At 41.3% G+C, this 18901-nt stretch overlaps 1 protein-coding gene across 1 annotated transcript in view; it reads left to right on the forward strand.

Moving 5' to 3' along the window:
• The window catches only part of LOC138515903 (alcohol dehydrogenase 1-like), a 349539-nt gene that overhangs the window by 276848 nt on the left and 53790 nt on the right, over positions 1-18901 (forward strand). The window contains exon 6 of the mRNA XM_069630664.1: positions 1117-1377. Coding sequence (XP_069486765.1) covers positions 1117-1377 — 261 coding nt within the window. The remainder of the gene's footprint in view (positions 1-1116; positions 1378-18901) is intronic.

The raw sequence follows: 18901 nt of genomic DNA on the forward strand, positions 1-18901 counted from the left end.
AGTTACTGGTTCTTCCCTGTGGTCACCCTTGTTTCCTATTGTGGGTTCATTCCCTCTTATATTTTGCTTTTCAACTAGCTTCCCTTGTCTTTACCACCCCCCAGCTTCCTGAGGTTTTGCTTTTGTCCTCCCTTATTGCTTCCTGGCCCTTTGGGCTACCGTTCCTGCCTCTTCTTACGGTATTGTGTTCCATTATGGATTTGACTCCTTTGATTCTCATGGTTCATCAGCAGTATTATTCCAGCTTTGTCCTTCTTATGTTGATATATGATCTAGCTTCTTCTGGCAGTGCTTGACCTATCCTCAGGAAATTCATGGAAAGCTCCTCCACGATGCCAAGAGTTGGGGCGGCGAAACCAGGTTTCCTGTTCCTGGGGATGTTGAGTCAATGCTCTATTTCACTTATTGTAGAGAGCCATTGTCCAGCCAAGAATAAGCAACAAAGAACCAGAGAAAAGACTCAGGAATGCAGTGCAGGTACAAAGAAGTCTATGATGGGTGGTGGCACATAAGGCCAGTGTGTGAGAAAGAAGGCAGCAGAAATAGATCTGTAAGGTGCATAATGTATTTCTGAGGGGTTGTCCTCTCTGCTGACATCTGTAAGGATTGGGATGACTAGAGGTATTGAGGGAACAATCATGTGAGACTGTGAGAGGTGCATGATGCTGGAGAAGCTGGGAACATTTCGGATGAGTGTCACCCGGATGGTTCTGCAGTGTCTAGAAAGGTGGGGAACATTTGGACATAGTGGTGAAGTAAATAGAGGTTTACATTATTTAGGGTTTGTTTCTTGTTCTTTTTTCAATTTCTCCTTCTACCACCTTCGCATTCCCCTCTTTTTTGGGCACCATGTCTGTAGAGTTGTCCTAATGTGGAAGAGCTCCAATATACATTTCTTTGTTCATATTTGTTTGTGAGATATGTGCACAAGTCAGTGGGGATAGGGCTATACCATTTGTGCCTGTGTATTTCTTTAATCAATTAATGGATAGAGGTTCACTGAAAAAATTCTAAGTGTCTCATAGAAGCATGTTATCCACTGTCCTTTGTCTGCCATAATGCAAATCTACCTAGTACAGTTAAATGATTTCATCTCCATTTCTCATTGTTTTACAGGTGGAACCTGGGTCTTCGTGTGCTGTATTTGGATTGGGAGGTGTTGGTCTATCTGCTGTAATTGGTTGCAAGGTAGCTGGAGCATCCAGGATTATTGGTATTGCCAACACCAAGTCCAAGTTTGCAAAAGCAAAAGAAGTAGGAGCCACCGAGTGTATTAGTGCCAAGGACTACAACAAACCTGTTCATGAGGTGCTATGTGAAATGACCGATGGGGGAGTTGACTATTCCATCGAATGTGTGGGGAACAATGATGTTGTGGTATGTATATAGTACATCATTGAAGCTGCAACAAGAACTGTCAAAAACATATTTTACTAACATTTCGGTGTACGCCTTTAGTGGCACATATTGATCAGTCATCTAATAGTTAATTGTTCATGTTATAGTTTTTTGGGGGTGAAACAAATTCATTGAAAAACCAAGGAGGGCATGACACTCAAAGTGTAAGTGAGCTATTCTCACATTACTTTAAATGTAGGAACAGACCCCCTATAGGCAAAGATCTTGCCAAATGTACCATCCACCAGGTTTGTATTTTTCCTGAACAGTGTACCCTCAGCTATGATCCTGTCAGTGTGCCTCCATTACTCTTGCAAACATACTCCCAACCAAACATGATCCGCACTGCCCTCTTAGCCACTCATCACCCCCATACCTCTGTTTCACTCTTGGCATCTTGAAGTAACCAATTTTCTTATGACGCATTACAAATCTCAAATAAGTAAATAAGCATAACTAACACTTTTCCTAATCTCCCCCAACCCCTAAGCTATAAGCACTGTGTCTGGGGTCATTGATGTTAAACGAAGGATGGTGTAAACTGGCTTTAATTAGATTTGAGCAATTTAAACAATGTGGGTTCCAATCGGCTCAAATAATCCAAACTATTTGGATCTGAAGCTCAAAATGGTTCAAAACATTCTAACTGGAATTCAAACTGCTTCTATGGATACATATATTTGTTATTTTGATTGACCTTGAATAAAGCTCTATGGTAATACTGAATTCTAGGAAACTGGTGGCTAAGGAAATACACCAATGGGTCTGTCATTTCTGGCCTGGAGACAATTAGTGGCAGGAGAGCAGAGCCAAAGACTCTAGGCCGTAGGTACTTAATTCCAAAGCCATCTTTACTCAAACACCCCATCTAGTTGCAAAACTTTACTTTGTTTTTGTAGTTGAATGCTTTTATTTTAAAAACAACTTTTTTTATTTTGGTTTACCTTTAGTTTGCTTTATTATTATTTCAAATAAAATAAAGAATGGCCTAGATTATTGAACCAGTGCGCAGTCAGCAAACTTCTGACTCAGTCAGTGACTCAATTCTCACTTTAACAGATATATGTGACAGAAAATAAGACAAATCTGCCATATCAAAATGTGACAAAATGCACAAAGACAAAGCGTGCTGCTGTATTGTCTTTGATAAGTAGCATATGCTAATAGGCTGCAATCATAATTAGTGGTTGAACATGTCCTAATGTCTAATTGGTTTTGTAAACGTTTAGCAGAACACATGGCTGTCACTAAGACGTGGAATGGCATGAGCAGTTTTTGAGTAAGTTGACAACAGACAGGGATGCAGCAGAAACCAGCTTTCGGATGACTTCATCCTGAGAAAGTAAACTGCTCATGGGGCTAAAACTTGGCAGATTCTCAATTTATCTAAATTCTAATAATTTACTATTTCAATATGTTGGTCATTGAAATAAGCTATATAACCAATTTGATGTAACATATTTTTCTTTGCTCTGGTTAAACCATTAAAAGACACCATGATGTATTTTTGTTAGTGAAGCCTTTTGATTGTCCCTGTGCTGGTGTCAAGCTGTGTTTATAATGGTACAGCTTTTGGCACAGCAAATAAATAGAGCATTTACTGCTCTGGTTCCTTCTTTTCCCAGGATAAATGGATCCATCAAAGCACACAGGAAGGGTGTGAGACATTCTTGCACGGGCATGTAAAATGTATTTCCTGACCGTTTGCACCCATGGCCTTAGATTGTTTTTAGGTTGTCCTTATTGAACTGTTCATAAAAGCAATGGACATTTGACAGAGTTGTAACCCTTTCCTTCTAATGGGTTATTCAGGGGTTGGTCTGGGTAACCTCACCTGTCCCTCTGCATGCAAATCCTGACGGCACCACAACAGTGAGCATGATTTTAAGATGTACTGTGCGACAATGCCTTCACGCATATTGCTGATTGGGTGTAGGAAGCCGTAACACCATAAAGTGAATAGAATAGTAGGGTGCTTGGTATCTACTCAACTACTTTACTGCTAATATTAGGAAAAATATATTACTTGACTATACTATTTTTAATGTCCATATATCATCTCTACAAGAGAATAAACACATGTAATTGCTAAACAATTACACACTATATTTAAGTGAAAATGCTTGTTGTTTTAGTGATGAAATTCGGTAGGGAAGAGAATGATAATTAATCAATTAATCAACCAATAGTTTATTAGGAATCCAATGCCTGTACAAACAACAATTAAAATGGATGACATAGCATAGGTACATGTGTAAACAACAACAATTAGAAAGATAATATAACATGCATACATTTGCCAATGATTAAGTGCCATACATAAAAATAATGCATCATTAAAGTGTTGCTATCAAGATAAAATGTGTCTCTCTTTACACTACTATAAGTGCATTAGGTCAAATCTCAGATCTTCCCCAATTGTTGTACATAAGACAGTAATGCCTGTGTTATTAAAGGTGTTTGTGCCCTTAGCAAATAATGAAGTGCTGGACAAAATTGGGTAAAGCCTTTACCTCTCATAACTGATATTAATATTCTAGTTCTGGCTTCAGTATACTTTGGAAAAAAAACACAAAGTGTGCCAGATCTTCCTTATATCTATTTTCAATACCCATAATTGAGGATTACCAGATCTAGTGGCTAGCACAGATCCCAAATGTAAACAGTTGAAACAAGCTCTTGTGATAGGCATTCTCTCAAATGCACGATTAGTCAAGATGAAATCTCAAAATCTTGTATGCTGAGATAGTCATGTGAATTTAGGGTATATTGAACTCCAAAGTTTCTCTATCGTCATAGACATTATATTTAAGATGGGCTATTAGATCATTTTGCAATTCTTGCATTACCAACACCAGGTTGGTATAAGGATGGTCAGTGCTTATGTTATGCAACAATGACCTTGCCTGTTTTAACCATGGTATATAACCTACCCCAATCTTCTGTAGCATGTTTCGGAGTAAGTGTTGTGTTAAAACCACCTGTGCAACCAATGTAACCCTGGTTCCAATATAACTTCATCTTATATGTATTTCATACACATTTTAGCATGTGTTGTGAAATTGGGTGCTGTTATTTGTTGATCCATTATTCTTTTCAGAAATGTGTCCTTCACATAGTCGGATGGGCACTTGTGCTAGGTCCTCTTGTAGCTGTGAGGGTGCTGCTGTGCTTGTCAATATGTTCTCTGCTACTTCTCTGTGTTGCACTTCCATGTGGCAAGTTATGCTATTCCAAAAACAATTTCTCCATCGGTCTACATGCTTGCAAATGACTGTTCATCTCTGACATCTCTCAGTGGCAGTGTAGGGCCTATGCATAGTACTGTTCTTCACACCATCCCTTCCTCATCTGGCTGTTATGTTGATTGTGTCTTTTCTCAAGACCACTGCCTCAATGCAATGAGTATTGTGAAAACTGTCCCTGGGCCTGCCTGATGTGGTACTGCTGGTCTGAATAGAAATTCCACTGGTAGGCAATATATCACATCTTGTACGCCTGGTAGCCAGACAATCAAAATGGTTGCTGCATATGTAAATAGAGTCTCATGCAATGGTAATGCTCGAATTGTGTTGATGCTGCAAAGTGCTTCTATTACCATTGCTATTCTGTTGTAATGTATTCCTGGTGTGGAGCACACAATTGCCTTGTCAGTAAATGAGATGGTCATATTTAACTTCTGAAGGAGATCCCTACCTAGGTTCACTGATGTCCACGTGCTTTGTAGTAATGGTGCTACTATCTCTTGAGTCCCTATAGTAAGGGGTAGTTCTTCTGAAAAGGGAACCCTTACAATAATCCCTGTGTGCCCATACTGTTATTTGTGTCAATGGAAACCATCCTTCCCTTATACAGGATCAACTGGCACATAAAGGTAAACATTTTGTCCCCTATCCTCAGCCTCAGCCCCACTTTGGGTTCCTTGTCTGCGTCTGGGGTGATTGAAAGAACTGGGCATGTCAGGGCTCGATGTGGGTTGTCCTATTGTGTGTATGTGTTTGACACTGGGAGTGGGAAAGCATTGCTTCCTCAGACACTAGCTTCAGTATAGTGTGTCACTGTTCCTCGTGGAAGGGCATTTTGCTCCCATGGTACTGTAGTTAGTTGTGCTTGAGCCCGTTGGGTGGCATACTGCATGACATTTAGGGTTGGGTACTTTAAGGGCTGTTCTTATGTGAGTGCAATCATTTGCACTGGGCCTACGTTCTGGGTTGTGCAGATATTGGCACATACATGGGTTTGGGGGCTGTGGCCTGGTTTGGGGCATACAATTCCTGTGTTGGCCCTTGTGCATATTATGGGGCTGGGGCAGCTCCTGGGTGGTATTGCATGGTGGTCTGCTTTGACAATCCTTAGCCATGTGTCCCATCTTCCCACATGTCCAACATGCTCCAAATTGTGACCGTAATCTTCTGAATCCTTTCCCGCCTTTTTCGTGAGTTACCTCTTGCCCCTTGAACGCCTTCCCTGTCTCGTTGATTGCTATCTGGATTATTTGCCCACTTTTCTGATGTCCACTCCTGACTGCTGTTGTGCATCTGTGAGTTTGGTTACTACTGCTCCCGCAATACTAACCTTTGCCAATTTCTTCTGTACTCTTTTTGCCTCTGAGTGCTGTGCCTTATCTTCTGCTACTCTCTCAATCTCACGCTTGTGTTTACAAAAAATGTACTATGTGCACCTTTATCTTGCCCATCCTATCCCTTCCATTCCTACTATTCTGTCTAATTCCTCTTGCACTTCTGTGGATAGACCCTATCGTGATACATGGTAGAAGAATGGTATGTTCTTTTCCTATGTTTCCCCTGACTCTTCTCACCACATCTCTTGGATGGACTGGATATTCAGTGCAGGGTCCTCATGTTTCATTGTGCGTGCCATAGTGGCACCTACATCAGGTCTAGCTGGGTATGTCCTTCTCAACTCATTCCACATATGGACTCAACAATAATTGAATGGAGCTCCATTGTGTGTATAACTCTCTAACTGGAACCCTGGGTACTCTACTGTTTCCCAAATAGTATTTGTCTGATCTCCTATTATGTTTATGATATGATATTTTATGATATTTTATTCATATTGCGCTCGTACACAAGTGTTTCAGAGCGCGACCAAGCAAAGGGAGGGGAACAAGGGAGAACAAAAAATAAAAACACTGCTCTTACTAGGCCCAGTGACATTAAGAATGTGCAAGTGCATGGAGAAGGGAAAAGGGGGAAAGTGTGTGGAAGGGGGAGAAATGGAAAGTGAAGAACAGAGGAGAGAAAAGTATAAAGAATAAGTTAAATAAATAAATATAGGCAATTTCAAAAGTGGTAGTGCAGCCAGCAAGTGGCAAGTGCAAGATTAGTCAGATAGGGTATATCTGATAAGTGCAGGAGAAGACTGGGGGACTGTGTGGGTACAGATACAGAACCCAGTGCAATGAGTGGCCCAGTGGCAGTGGTTCAGGAGGGATGCAGATTGAGCAGGTACATGGGCTCGAAGGACAGAGGGTGGCCAGGTGCATGGTGCCAAGAGAGAAAACAGGTCAGTAAGGGAGAAGAGGGGCAAAGGCGGAAGCGTAGAGGAAGGTCTTGAGTTGCTACCGGAACCGGAGATAGTTCCCCTTAAGTTTCAAGGTGGCTGGGAGGCTGGTCCAAAGGGAGGCCCCAGCTGAAGACAGAGACCTGCCCCCAGCTCGTTTCTTTACAATACGACTGACCCTGAGGGAGCTAGAAGTAGAGGAGCGAAGGGCTCGAGAGGGGAGGTATTTGCGGAGGGATAGTTGAAGGTCTTTTGGACCCAGGCCCCAGAAAGCCTTGTGAACAATGTAGAGGGTTTTAAATATAATCCTTGCATCCACTGGGAGACAATGAAGGGATTTCAGAGCTTGAGAGATACAATGCCAGGGCTTGAGGCCAAGGACAAGTCTTGCAGTCCTGTTCTGGATTAGTTGTAGAGGGCGGAGTGTGGAGGCAGGTAGATTTAGAAAGAGGCTGTTACAGCAGTCCAACCTGGAGAGAACCAGAGCTTCAGAGACAGTGAGCTTCTAGGAGAAGGAGAGGAAAGGCAGAGTACCTCTAAGGAGGTGAAGTAAGAAGTTTGACTTTTTAGAGATGTCAGAAATGTGTGCGGAGAAGGAAAGTGTGGAGTCAAAGATGCCCCTGAGGGGTTAGCCTCGCAGGTAGGTGTAGGAGGAGGGCCAAGGGAGGCCGGCCAGAGATTGAGTGGAAAGGATGGTGAAGGTGTACCAATGAGGAGGATCTCAGTCCTGTTGGCATTTCGACAAAGATCATTGGCAGCACACCAATTTTGAATGGCAATTAGGCAATCAGAGATGATGGAGGGAGAGGAGGTGGCCGAGGGCAGCCTGAAAATAAGTTGAGTTTCATCAGCATAGCACTGGAAGTTTGAGCAGAAAATGGAAATGCAGTATGCAAGAGCTGCCAGGTATTGGTTGAAAAGCCAGGTGAGAGGTTAGACCCCTGGGGATCAACACAGGTAGAGAAATCGATGAAAGGAAGGACCCAAGTTGTACCTGGGAGGGTCGATCAGAGAGGAAAGACTAATAGACTGTTCATATCTCCAACTGCTAGCGTAGCCCCTGCTGTGTGTTTTTCGAATGCATTGATCCACTTACCTCCCCCCTGCACCCGCTGTTAGAGGTGGTAGGGTCTTTTTTAAATGATTTGTGTCCATATCGGGCCATGGTATTTATTGTGATCTGCCTTGCCCTTTTTGTATCAATGGGGACTGCATCCCCCTTTTGGGCTACGTACATTCTGGCCTTCTTTTTCCCTCTAACCACTGCCACTGTTCTAGCGAGATGTCTTCTCTCCCATGGAGTCCTCTTTACCTGATCCTCTTCAGTTTCCCAATTCTCCTCACTCTCTTCCTGCTCGTATTCACATTCAGTCATCTCAGATTCGTATTCTACATCCTGATGCTCTGGCTCTTAATTTTCTATCTTAACATCGTTTATCACTGCCTTATGCAATTTCAATAATATTTCTCCTGCTGCCCATGCCTTAGCCTTTACCTTAGGGCAAGGCATCTCCCTCTTTCTTGTCGCTCTTTGCAATTGCTCTTATGTCATGCGGATCGCTGCTACTAAATCCTTATGAACTTTATTTTAAAATTTTACTGTTGCCGGTTCTTACCTCTTTCTAGGTGCATTTTATCCCTTTACTGGGGTCGTTTCTGAATAGCTTGGGATTCAAACCAAGAGTTTGTATACCCTGCTGCAGGTTTTAAGAGGTAAAGTCCGGTTGCGGGTAGGGCTCTTGGCTGCACAGGCCCTGGAGACTGTGCCACCTGGGTGCTCGTGTCTACAGCTGCCTAGAGTACCTACGGTGCAGGTGTTAAAGCCTGTGTCATATTTGTACTATCTGACAGGGACTATTGGTTATATCCTCAGCATTCACTTTTTCTTTATACTGCTGCTCTCGTCTTCCTCATACAATTTCCATAACTTTGTCTATTTTCAGCTTTTTACCCTTATATGTAGACAGTGAATGGGTACACAGGTGCTGGTTTATGTTCTTATCATGCGTGCCCTCAGCAGTCCAAGCTGAAAACATTTTCCCTTCAGTTGCCACTGCCCACTCATTGTTATACTTAATTATCTTCTCCCTATAAGTTGGCAGCTCTTTACACATATGCTCTTCAGGGGGTACTCATTTTCTTCTACACAAAACAAAGCACAAACCCAACTGATCAGTACCTATTATTCACAAACAAGAAATCAAAACAATATCATCAATGCCACCTCCAAGGGTCATCCCCCTATCGCACACCCCTGAGTTACCTCATAAGCACAAAACTCAAACGTCAACAAAGAAAACACCTGAACACAAAACCACATCATGCCCCCTCGCTCAAACAGAATTTCCCAAACCACCCCCCATCTTGAGTACGATCTCCACCCCAATCTTTTCCCCACACTCAAAGTCTTGCATCAAACATTTTCCTCTGATCATTTGATACCACTTATATATGTATATATTATAAAAATAATTTGAAAATAACACTTATTTACACAATGATTTATGTTCTCTGCCTCTCGTCCCTTACCGCAGACGGAGGGTACAGTCCTCGCTAGTGCGGAACTACCCACTCTTGTTTCTAAGGCAGCGCTGCACTTCCTCCTTTATCGAGGAATGTGTGCACTTCACTTTCCAAGTTTACAACTAACGTGATGTCACCGATCCTCCCTGCAAGAACCCTCTTCAGTGGTAAAAAGGGAAAAAGACAAACAAGGCAAAATAGATGAGGTGGTTCGCACTGTTATTCACTCCACTTCCACATTTGTACTTACTCTCCTGTTGTAGTTCTTGAATCAGGGGCTCTGGCTCGCTATAGTCTTCTGAAGTTTTCCAGGGCTGCCTCTCCTTACAATGGCCTGCACTCGAGGTGGCAAGCCTTCTGGGTAACCCTGGCGCTTGATGCCTCCTCGTGGTCTGTGCAGTATTCTGCTCGCTCCAGACCTCGCTTTCACAGGAGTGCACTGGAGTAGCCCACAGCTGTCCAGAAGAGACTTGGATCCCTGTATGGGCCACCAAACTATGTAAGGCAAATCCCAAGTTCATTAATAAAATTCATCAATCCAAAGAGCCAAATAATAATGCATGCAATGTGAGAAAAACAAAAAGGGGATTACAGCAAAGCCTAGGCCGGGTTATTATAAAAAAGATATTCAGCATGTTGGCAGGAAATGGCTGAATTTACAGTAAATATCAGAGGTGAGATGACAATAAATGTTACAGGTTATTCACCCTTTCCTGGGCTCTGGTTGGGCATCGTTATTTGCACCATAGGTATATCTATACAATATCTAGCCCTATTGGCCCATTCTAACCTCATGACTGTAACAAAATGTCAGATTATTAATTAGTTAGCAATGAGATCATCTCCTTTCCCATGAGGCTGTATGGATGTTACTCTTTTTTTTTTTGTATCGTCTAAACTTGGTATTTGACTGTTCCAGGAGGAGAATGTGTGGAGTGAGTGACTTAATAGATTTCAACCAATCACTGTGTGAAATGTGATCGTGTGAAAAACCAAATGATAACTTTTGCATCCTTTCCCTAAAAGACCTCGTTGGTTTGCACCGTATTACCGTTCCCATCATTGTGAACTATTCATCGCCAGTTCAACTTTCCAACTCCTCATTGGAAAAATGACTTGCTTCCCCTTCCGTTCTCGTGATTCTATTTGCCCTGCCTTTGAATTTATGAGTTAGGGGCTTAGATGTGTATAAACTTCAATCTCTTGCGATGATATTAATATATGTATTTAGCTCGCAATATTATAAATATACTCTTCTCTAATATTCTGTATGTGATCTGGAGGCTATTTATAAGTTCTCATGAACATCAATGGTACCTGAGTAATTCTCTTCTATGTGTGATAATGTTGTCTTGTATGGTTCCCACCTTAGCAATTGGATTTCTTTCAGTGAGGGTTTTCCCTACAGAGGCCAGTGTTGCTCCTTGATCATTCTGTCTTGACAGGCATGCTCTTCAATGATTATTGTTTAATTCCTACCAATGTGTGACCTTCATTATGATATGTTTTGATGTACTGACTAGGAACATAAGTTGCTATATGTCCTTTGGACACAGGCTTGGCAACTCGGCTGAACTAATGTGTCTTGACCAATCCATGTGCAGTGTTTGTCCTTTTGTTGTGGAGTCTGATACTTCTTTGTTGCTTTTTCAGGAGCTCACTACCTCAGTTCAGGTGTCGGAATGTGTTTGCCTCCCTTGCCTTAACCAATGACTGCGTGGGAAGTTGCAGCTCGTTATGTGTGAGCCTCTTTGCAAGGGCCTGGCTGACATTTTCTGTTAAATGTTGAGGGGTTTCATGCTTCAGAGATGGCTAAAAGGGATTTGAGGCCTACATGTGTTGTTCATTCGATTAGTGTAAAGGTTCACTGTCTTTTGATTTCATTATGAATGTTCCTTAATGTTTCCCTGACTACTATTAACTACTGCTACACTTGTTAAGGATATGTATATGTATAAATAAATATGAATATATAAAGTAGGGAGATCCCAGGTCAGGACAAATACTTTGAAATATTCAAGTTTAAGGTCTGTGCTTTATGGCTGTCTTGCCTCTCAGAGAAATGGCTTTCTGAAGCATGCCTACTAGTGTCTCATTGGGCCTACACAGGCCATTCTATATCTGTGGTGATGCTTTCTTTATGGTGTGTGCCTTTCCAGAGAGTCTTTTGAAAAATTGAAGTATAAGCGCAGATCGAAAACAAATTTTTCAAAAAGAGAACAACAAGTCCTTGACAAACTGTGGCAAAATCCGAACTTAATACTAAAACCTGCTGACAAGAGAGGAGCTCTGGTATTGATGAATGTAGAGCAATACAAAATGGAAATAGAAAGACAATTGGCAGATGTCAACACCTATCTTGAAATCTTTGAAAACCCAACGGAGAAAGTACAGAAATTAATCAAAGAAACATTAGATGAAGCAGAAAATGATGAACTAATAAGTCACCGTACCAAGAACTTTCTAATTTATCTTCATCCATTGATGCCAATAATATATATTTTTTATTTTGCCGAAAGTCCACAAAAATCTGACTCATGCACCAGGGAGACCTATTATTGCTGCGAACAACAGTTTACTTGAACCATTGGCACAATATATAGATAGGGCAATCCAACCTTCAGGGCATAAATTCAAAACATACATAAAAGACACGAATGATTTTTTGAACAAATTAAAACAAGTTGAAATAGATGACGATCAAGATATCCTCTTTACAATGGACGTGGTAAGCCTTTACACCAACATCACTCATGAGGGAGGTCTGGAAGCCATGGAGTGGCTACTACTGAAAGCAGACACGGTTTGTGAAGCTGATAAGCTGTTCACTTTAAAACTACTCAAAATAGTGTTACAAAATAACTTCTTTATGTTCGAGGACAAATACTATATACAAAAATCTGGAACTTCCATGGGGGCCGCAATGGCCCCAAGCTATGCGGATACATATATGGCTTACTTGGAGGAAACCAATATCTTTAATGAAGAAAGATGGACAAACAAATTGAAATGTATGTTCCGCTTTATAGATGATATATTCGGGATTTGGAATGGTTCAAATGATGAATTGTTGGCATGCTTTCAGCATCTCAACAGCATGGCACCAAGGATTGAATTAACATCTAAAACGAGCAAAGAATCCATTGAATTCCTTGATGTGCAAATATACGAGAAAGGAGGCAAATTGGAAACAACAATATTTACAAAACTAACAGACAGGAACAGCATACTGCATGCGAATAGTTTCCACCCACAGAGGACAATAGAAAGCATACCTTTCAGTCAATTTTTAAGATACAGACGGATTATCTCAGAAGAAGTAGAATACACCAGAAGAACAGCAGAATTAAAAGAAAAAATTGAGAAAAGAGGTTATCAACCATCCATTATCACAACATGTGCCGAAAAAGCCAACAGTATCAGTAGAGAAGGAGCGTTACAACCAAAAGAAAAGGAGGAACAGGAGAAACTTGTATATGTTACCACTTTCTCCCAACAGAGCCCGAAAATTAAAAAAATTATCAAAAAGAATTGGTCAATCTTGACCTTAGACCCAATGATGAAAAGACCGTTTCCAGAACCTCCACTCTTTGCCTATTCCAAGAGTAAATCAATGAGGGAACATCTCATAAAAGCAGATTTGTCAGCAGAAAAACGAACCCAGGAAACCTACAAAGGGACAACCCCATGTCACAATTGCAACAACTGCAATAACTTAATAACGGGCAACACCATCTTTCACCCCCATAAAGGTTACAAAATCAATTTGTATTATTCTTCGACCTGTGATTCAAAAAATGTAATCTATGGTATAAAATGTCCATGTGGAATTTATTACGTAGGCATGACAATAAGGAAGGCGAAAATAAGGTGGTCCGAACCCAAGTCAAACATCAGGACAGGAGCAATAAAATCACCAGTTACTCAACATTTCAAAAAGGAAAGACACAATTTCTCTCAAGTAAGATTCATCATTCTGGAACAGATAAAAATATCAAGAAGGGGCAGAAATTTAAACAAAATTCTTCTGCAAAGAGAAACATACTGGATCGACAAATTGAACTCAATGTAACCCAATGGGATGAACGCAGATTGGGATTTAAGTTGCTTTCTATAAAAGAGCATAGAAACACCAACCGGACAGCAAGAATCTAAATAGCTCCCCACGTATAGAATTGTATTTGTAAAAAATTGGGCTGGTACAAAGCAAATGCATATGAAATAAATAAAAAAACATTTTGAGTGCTTTTTAATGAACCATGTAACACTTAAAACAACAAACATGTTTAGCAACATCCCTAGACTTCTGTAGCGACGATCTAGAAGCAACGACCACACCACAGGAATTTAAACCGCAGTTATTGAAACTATTCCAAGATGGTGGCCATGCAATCACGGGAAACTAGTCAGTTGACAGCTTGGTAGAAAGCAAGAAGGGACTACATCTAGGGAGTTCAAAGAAACACAATCAAGGCAACCGTGGAGCTACCGCAAGGAGACACACATGCTGTGAATTAGACAGGAGAGTGCGGACCAAGGGAAGGAGAAAACAAAATCCTGAACGGCACGAGACAGCAACACGAGCGGCTTGCGGCAGTGCTGAGCTGATGACAACGAGCTCGCACGTACGGCAAGCCAAAAAAGTAGCCGACAGCGGTCCGCACAGTCAGGTGAAACAACGGGGACACGACATAAAAGTAAAGCATGAAAAACACTGAATTAGGGTTGGGTGACTGGGGCACAGCGCTATGATGTAGCGACTGTTCCCAGCACCAAACCCGCTCATAAACACTCAAAATTAAAGTAGATAAACCATATCATATTAATTCTTTACAGATTGGGCGTAATACTCAAGACAAACATAAGAGTGGATGAATAAACGATACTGGAATGAAATTCACAAGTATTAGAGACTGACAGATGGGAGAGATCCACAGTAATACAGGTACATTGGTCAATCTAGTCAAAAGAAATTGTGAAGCTATATGGAACATGAACTGAGGGTCTAAATAGAAATATATATTTAACTTTCAGACACATCAGATTGAAGTATAGAATTTGGTCGCACCTGATGAAGGGCTAAGAGAGAGCCCGAAACGCATTGTGCATCAACGGAAAGATAAGAGACTATTTGATCAATAGTCCCTTGATTTCATTTGAGAACTATGGACTTTAAACTGTAAAGATCAACAAGAAAAAGAGTGTTAAAGAGACATTAGAAACACTTTCGGATTGAAAAAGCTGTGAAAACACGGATATATTGTTTGGTTTATTGAAAAAAGAAATTTTAAACACGACACTGCATGTAACATTTTGTTGTAAAATGGGTATTTTTTGAATTACTAACAAAACTGAATAGAGAGATTACCCAGACTTTCAAGGGTCATTGTTTTTGGTTAAGAATAAAATGTGAAAGCGCAAAAATTGCATTAAGATCATGTGTTTTGCATGTTCATGCCTTAAATGTGCACAGAGTATGATCATTTTTGCTGAAGTGATCTTTCAAACCATTGTTTATTCCGATTCTGTAGCCCAGAATCAAACTCTGTTTAGCACCTAAGTTTGTATTTAATTCTAACAAGCAAGCATTTGAATTTACATTAAGGTTCATGGTATTAAGGATTGCTCCTCTACACCCAAATTGATCAATATGTTTATTTTCAGCCCATTTACTTACACATATGTAGGCAATGCGTACAACTGTCTTTGTAGCCCCACATGGATTTGATTTTAAAGGATCAAATCATCTCGGGAGGATAAATCAGCAGCAACGTGCTCGCCTTGGAAGCAAGATGACACAAAGCAACACAGGTTCGATCCCCGGGTCTGCGCTTTGAAACCTCTGGGTATTAAGCGTGTTATAAATAACCTATCATATCATATTAGCATAAAGCAGCTGACTCACCGGTTCCCCTGCTATTAGTAGTGGGAAACATCTGATGTCCTCAAAAGCTTTGTCGATATCTGAGATAAAAAGGTTAAACATGGCCAGAGCTAGGGTGCACCCTTGTTTCAACCTCTTCAATGTCTATATGGTCTCCGACAGGTTACCACTTTTGTTTAGTCTGACCTGCAGACTGGTATTCGAATACAACAAGGTCAGAGCTTCTCTGATATCCTGAGGGCAGCCCCATGCCTTTAGCTTTGTTCAAGGTTTAGGTCTCTAGATGGTGTCGAAGACCTGGGCTAAGTCAATTGAAGCGAGGTATGTTTTTGCCGTAGGTTTTCACTTCACTCTTACTTTGATGAAGTTTATCAGGAAGAGGTTTAAGGTAGTTCCAATTCTTTCTGGTAAGAGACTTCAAAATTAATGCTCCAAATATCTTGCTGAATACATTCAACAGAGCAATAGCCCTATAATTACTAGGGTTGGACCAATCACCCTTCTTGAATATATGAACCATGATAGAAGCTTGCCATGAATCTGGGATTGTCCTAGTTCTCTTAATATCCATAAACCAGTAGTACATCAGTTTGGTCCACTTCTCTGGATCTTTCTTTATGGTATAGTTTGTAATGCCGTCGGGCCAGCGGACCTTGAGTTACTTGAAGTTCTAATGAGATTTTTGATATCACTTTTCGCTGTGGGAAAGGATCAAGTTCTCCCCATAGTTCTTTCCTCCTTTTTTCTCAGTGTTTTCGGTCGAGAACAGGGCGCTAAAGAGGTCAATCCAAACATCTGCCGCCACTGCATTTGAAATCAATGAAGCCTGCGGAACGCATATGTTATTAAACACCCTCCACATTGCTGAAGTGTTTTTAGTTAATACATGGTTAACATATTTTGAGCGTCCCATTGGTGCATGGACCACTTGTGGCATTTTAGCCAATTTTTGAACTGTTGTTTTAGTCTCTTTAGAATAATAAGTGAATCTTTTGAGTCTTCTCTTTGAGTTTCTCTTATTAGTCTTCTCAGATCTTTCTTGCTTTTGTCTACCTCCCCATTCAAACCATGGTATTTTACAAAATAAGGCAGACAACCACTGCCCCTGAGTTCTCTGAAGGATGCAAGGTTTTGTTGCCCTGCGAGATGTTCACTTTTAGAACACTGCCTCGCAGAAACTCCAAAAGGATACCTTCAACTTTCAGTCTGGTTCTTCCTGGTGCCACTAGGAGCTCATCCTGCCACTTAGTTTCCTTAGGTGCCCGCCACCCCTTAAATGTTGCACTTAAAATTCCATGGTTACTAGAATTCATCATCAACACTTGCAGGTTAGACAGGTTGACATGTAAGATCTCAGAAGCAAATATATAGTCAATAATCTTTCCCGCTCTTCCAGGTCGGATATCCCCTTCAGTATGGTGGTTGACAATGTGAATGTTTTTGGCTGCTAGTTCACTCCTCCAAGATAACCCTCTTGTTACTTGTGGAGATACTACAATGGTGTGTTCATTTATCAGCTTTGATTTTTCGTCAAAACAATGGATATTGAAATCCCTACATATTAGGGTATCCAAATTGGCCCAGGATCCCATAGCATCCTCGATTAAATCCCGAACAGATCTTTCAAATCCCTCTGCTGCAGAAGATGCCAGATTCCAACACAAATTCATTATCACAATTGTCTTCTTATTATTTTGGTCACAAGGGCCTATAGAGATTAACAATGCCTGGGTCAGGGGAGACGGACATTTTTCAGAAATTACTTTAAAGTTTTGGTTGTGTTTTAGTGCTAGAAGTAGGCCCGCCGGATATATGTAAATTGAATATCCTTCCAGTAATGGTTGTTCCCGCAGCCTTGTCTCCTGGAAACATACTATGTCATACTCCTCGAAATGTAGGTCACCTTTTCCAAAAAGGTGAGCAAAGCCTCTCGTATTCCAGGATGCTAATGTTACATCCAAAGAGTGATTTTCCGTATGCTTTTCCACCGATGAGTTTGAGCGCTATGCTGATAAGTCCTCGGCAACTAACACCCCTGCCAGCCAGTCCCAACTAACTTCTTTGGTTCCAGGCGTCTTCTCTTCATTGCAATATTTTTTCTGTTTCAGTGGTAAGGTGTTATCCACTATAATGCAGTAACTAAGATTTTTTTGTTGTCACTTTGTGGCCCCCTGACCTTGAGTTCTCAGATCTCCATTATATTGTCTTTGTGATGACTTCTTTGGGATTTGCTCCACATTAAATGCTGTTCTTTAAAATGTGGTATTGCAGGGTCTCCCATTAGGTCTCTTGGGGCTTTTAACGTAGGGATCATAATTAGACCAGGCAAAGCCCATGGGAAGTAGTCGCCTTTCCTCCTGCAGCAGTAGATTTTTCTTCCTATGTGTAGACACATAAACTACTCCTTTGTCCAGTCTATCCTCTTACGGGAATTCAATAAAGTTGAAGTCTTTACATTCTATTCCCTTGATCGCCAGTATACAGTATAATAAAAGAGTACATTGGCCCTATTTAATATAAGGTCATCCTTTATAAATAAGACTCTTTGCAGAAGTAATCAGTAAGTGTCATTTTCTTTTACTTCTGCCTGACCACTATGAGCCTATTCTCTGGCTCACATGGTAGATCATGAGTCATCTCGTCACCAAATACCATCTCTGGACCGTATCGAGAGAGGTACTGACTTCCACCTCCTCCTTTATACTGCCCCGTCCTTTTATATCTTCTGCCATGCCAGTGCACAGACGCTGACTCAGTTTGTAAGTAGTTTGACCCGGTTATAACCATCCGTTCTTCCAACCTTTTCGTGCGCATTTAACATTTTACGGGGCCAAAGATTGTCTCAATGACAGCCACTTAGTCCGACTCGGCGTCCGGCGCACAGCCGCTGGGATCAAAGGGATGTTCCCTGCAGTCTCCCTGCAGCTCCTGATATGCCTGGCTGCCTTTGGGGGCAAAATAACTCCAACAAAGGTTCAGGCCTTAGCGTCAAGATTCCCACTATTTCTCATTCAGACTCAATGTCTTACCATATTCAAGTTCAAGGCCAAGTAAACATCAACTACGCTAGGACTCAGCGAAGCGCCACTACTACTTACACTTTTGGTCTTTTTAAGTTAATCCAGCCGACACGTTTAACGGAGGTTGCGGAAAGGTATTTCTCTGATGTTAATTTTAACTGCAGACTGCTAACTGCTGCACTTGTCCACCACTTTGCAGCCGCTTGGCGGATCCGGCGTGGTTATGAATCAAAGCTGGGGGGGTGGAGCACGTCCACTCTACACATCATCCCCAGGGCCATAAAGACCTAAGGGCCTTATTTTCCAGACGCTGTTAAAAGTCTGTGGAGCAAATGCGCTAATGGGTATTTTTCACCCCCAACACGCTAAGACAAAGAGGTCTGCTGCTAACTGTTGCCACTTGTCAACCACTTAATTTGATAATTCTCAAAACTCTGGAAGCTCTGTGAGAGTTGACATAAAGTAAAGGGGATAAGGAGGATAAAGGGAACTAGAAAAATCCAAGGAAAAGGGGATATCTGATGGTGTGGGCACCAACATGGAAAAAGCA

The sequence above is a fragment of the Ambystoma mexicanum genome, chromosome 6q (genome assembly GCF_040938575.1).
Source record: "Ambystoma mexicanum isolate Mex_15411 chromosome 6q, UKY_AmexF1_1, whole genome shotgun sequence".
Taxonomy (NCBI): domain Eukaryota; kingdom Metazoa; phylum Chordata; class Amphibia; order Caudata; family Ambystomatidae; genus Ambystoma; species Ambystoma mexicanum.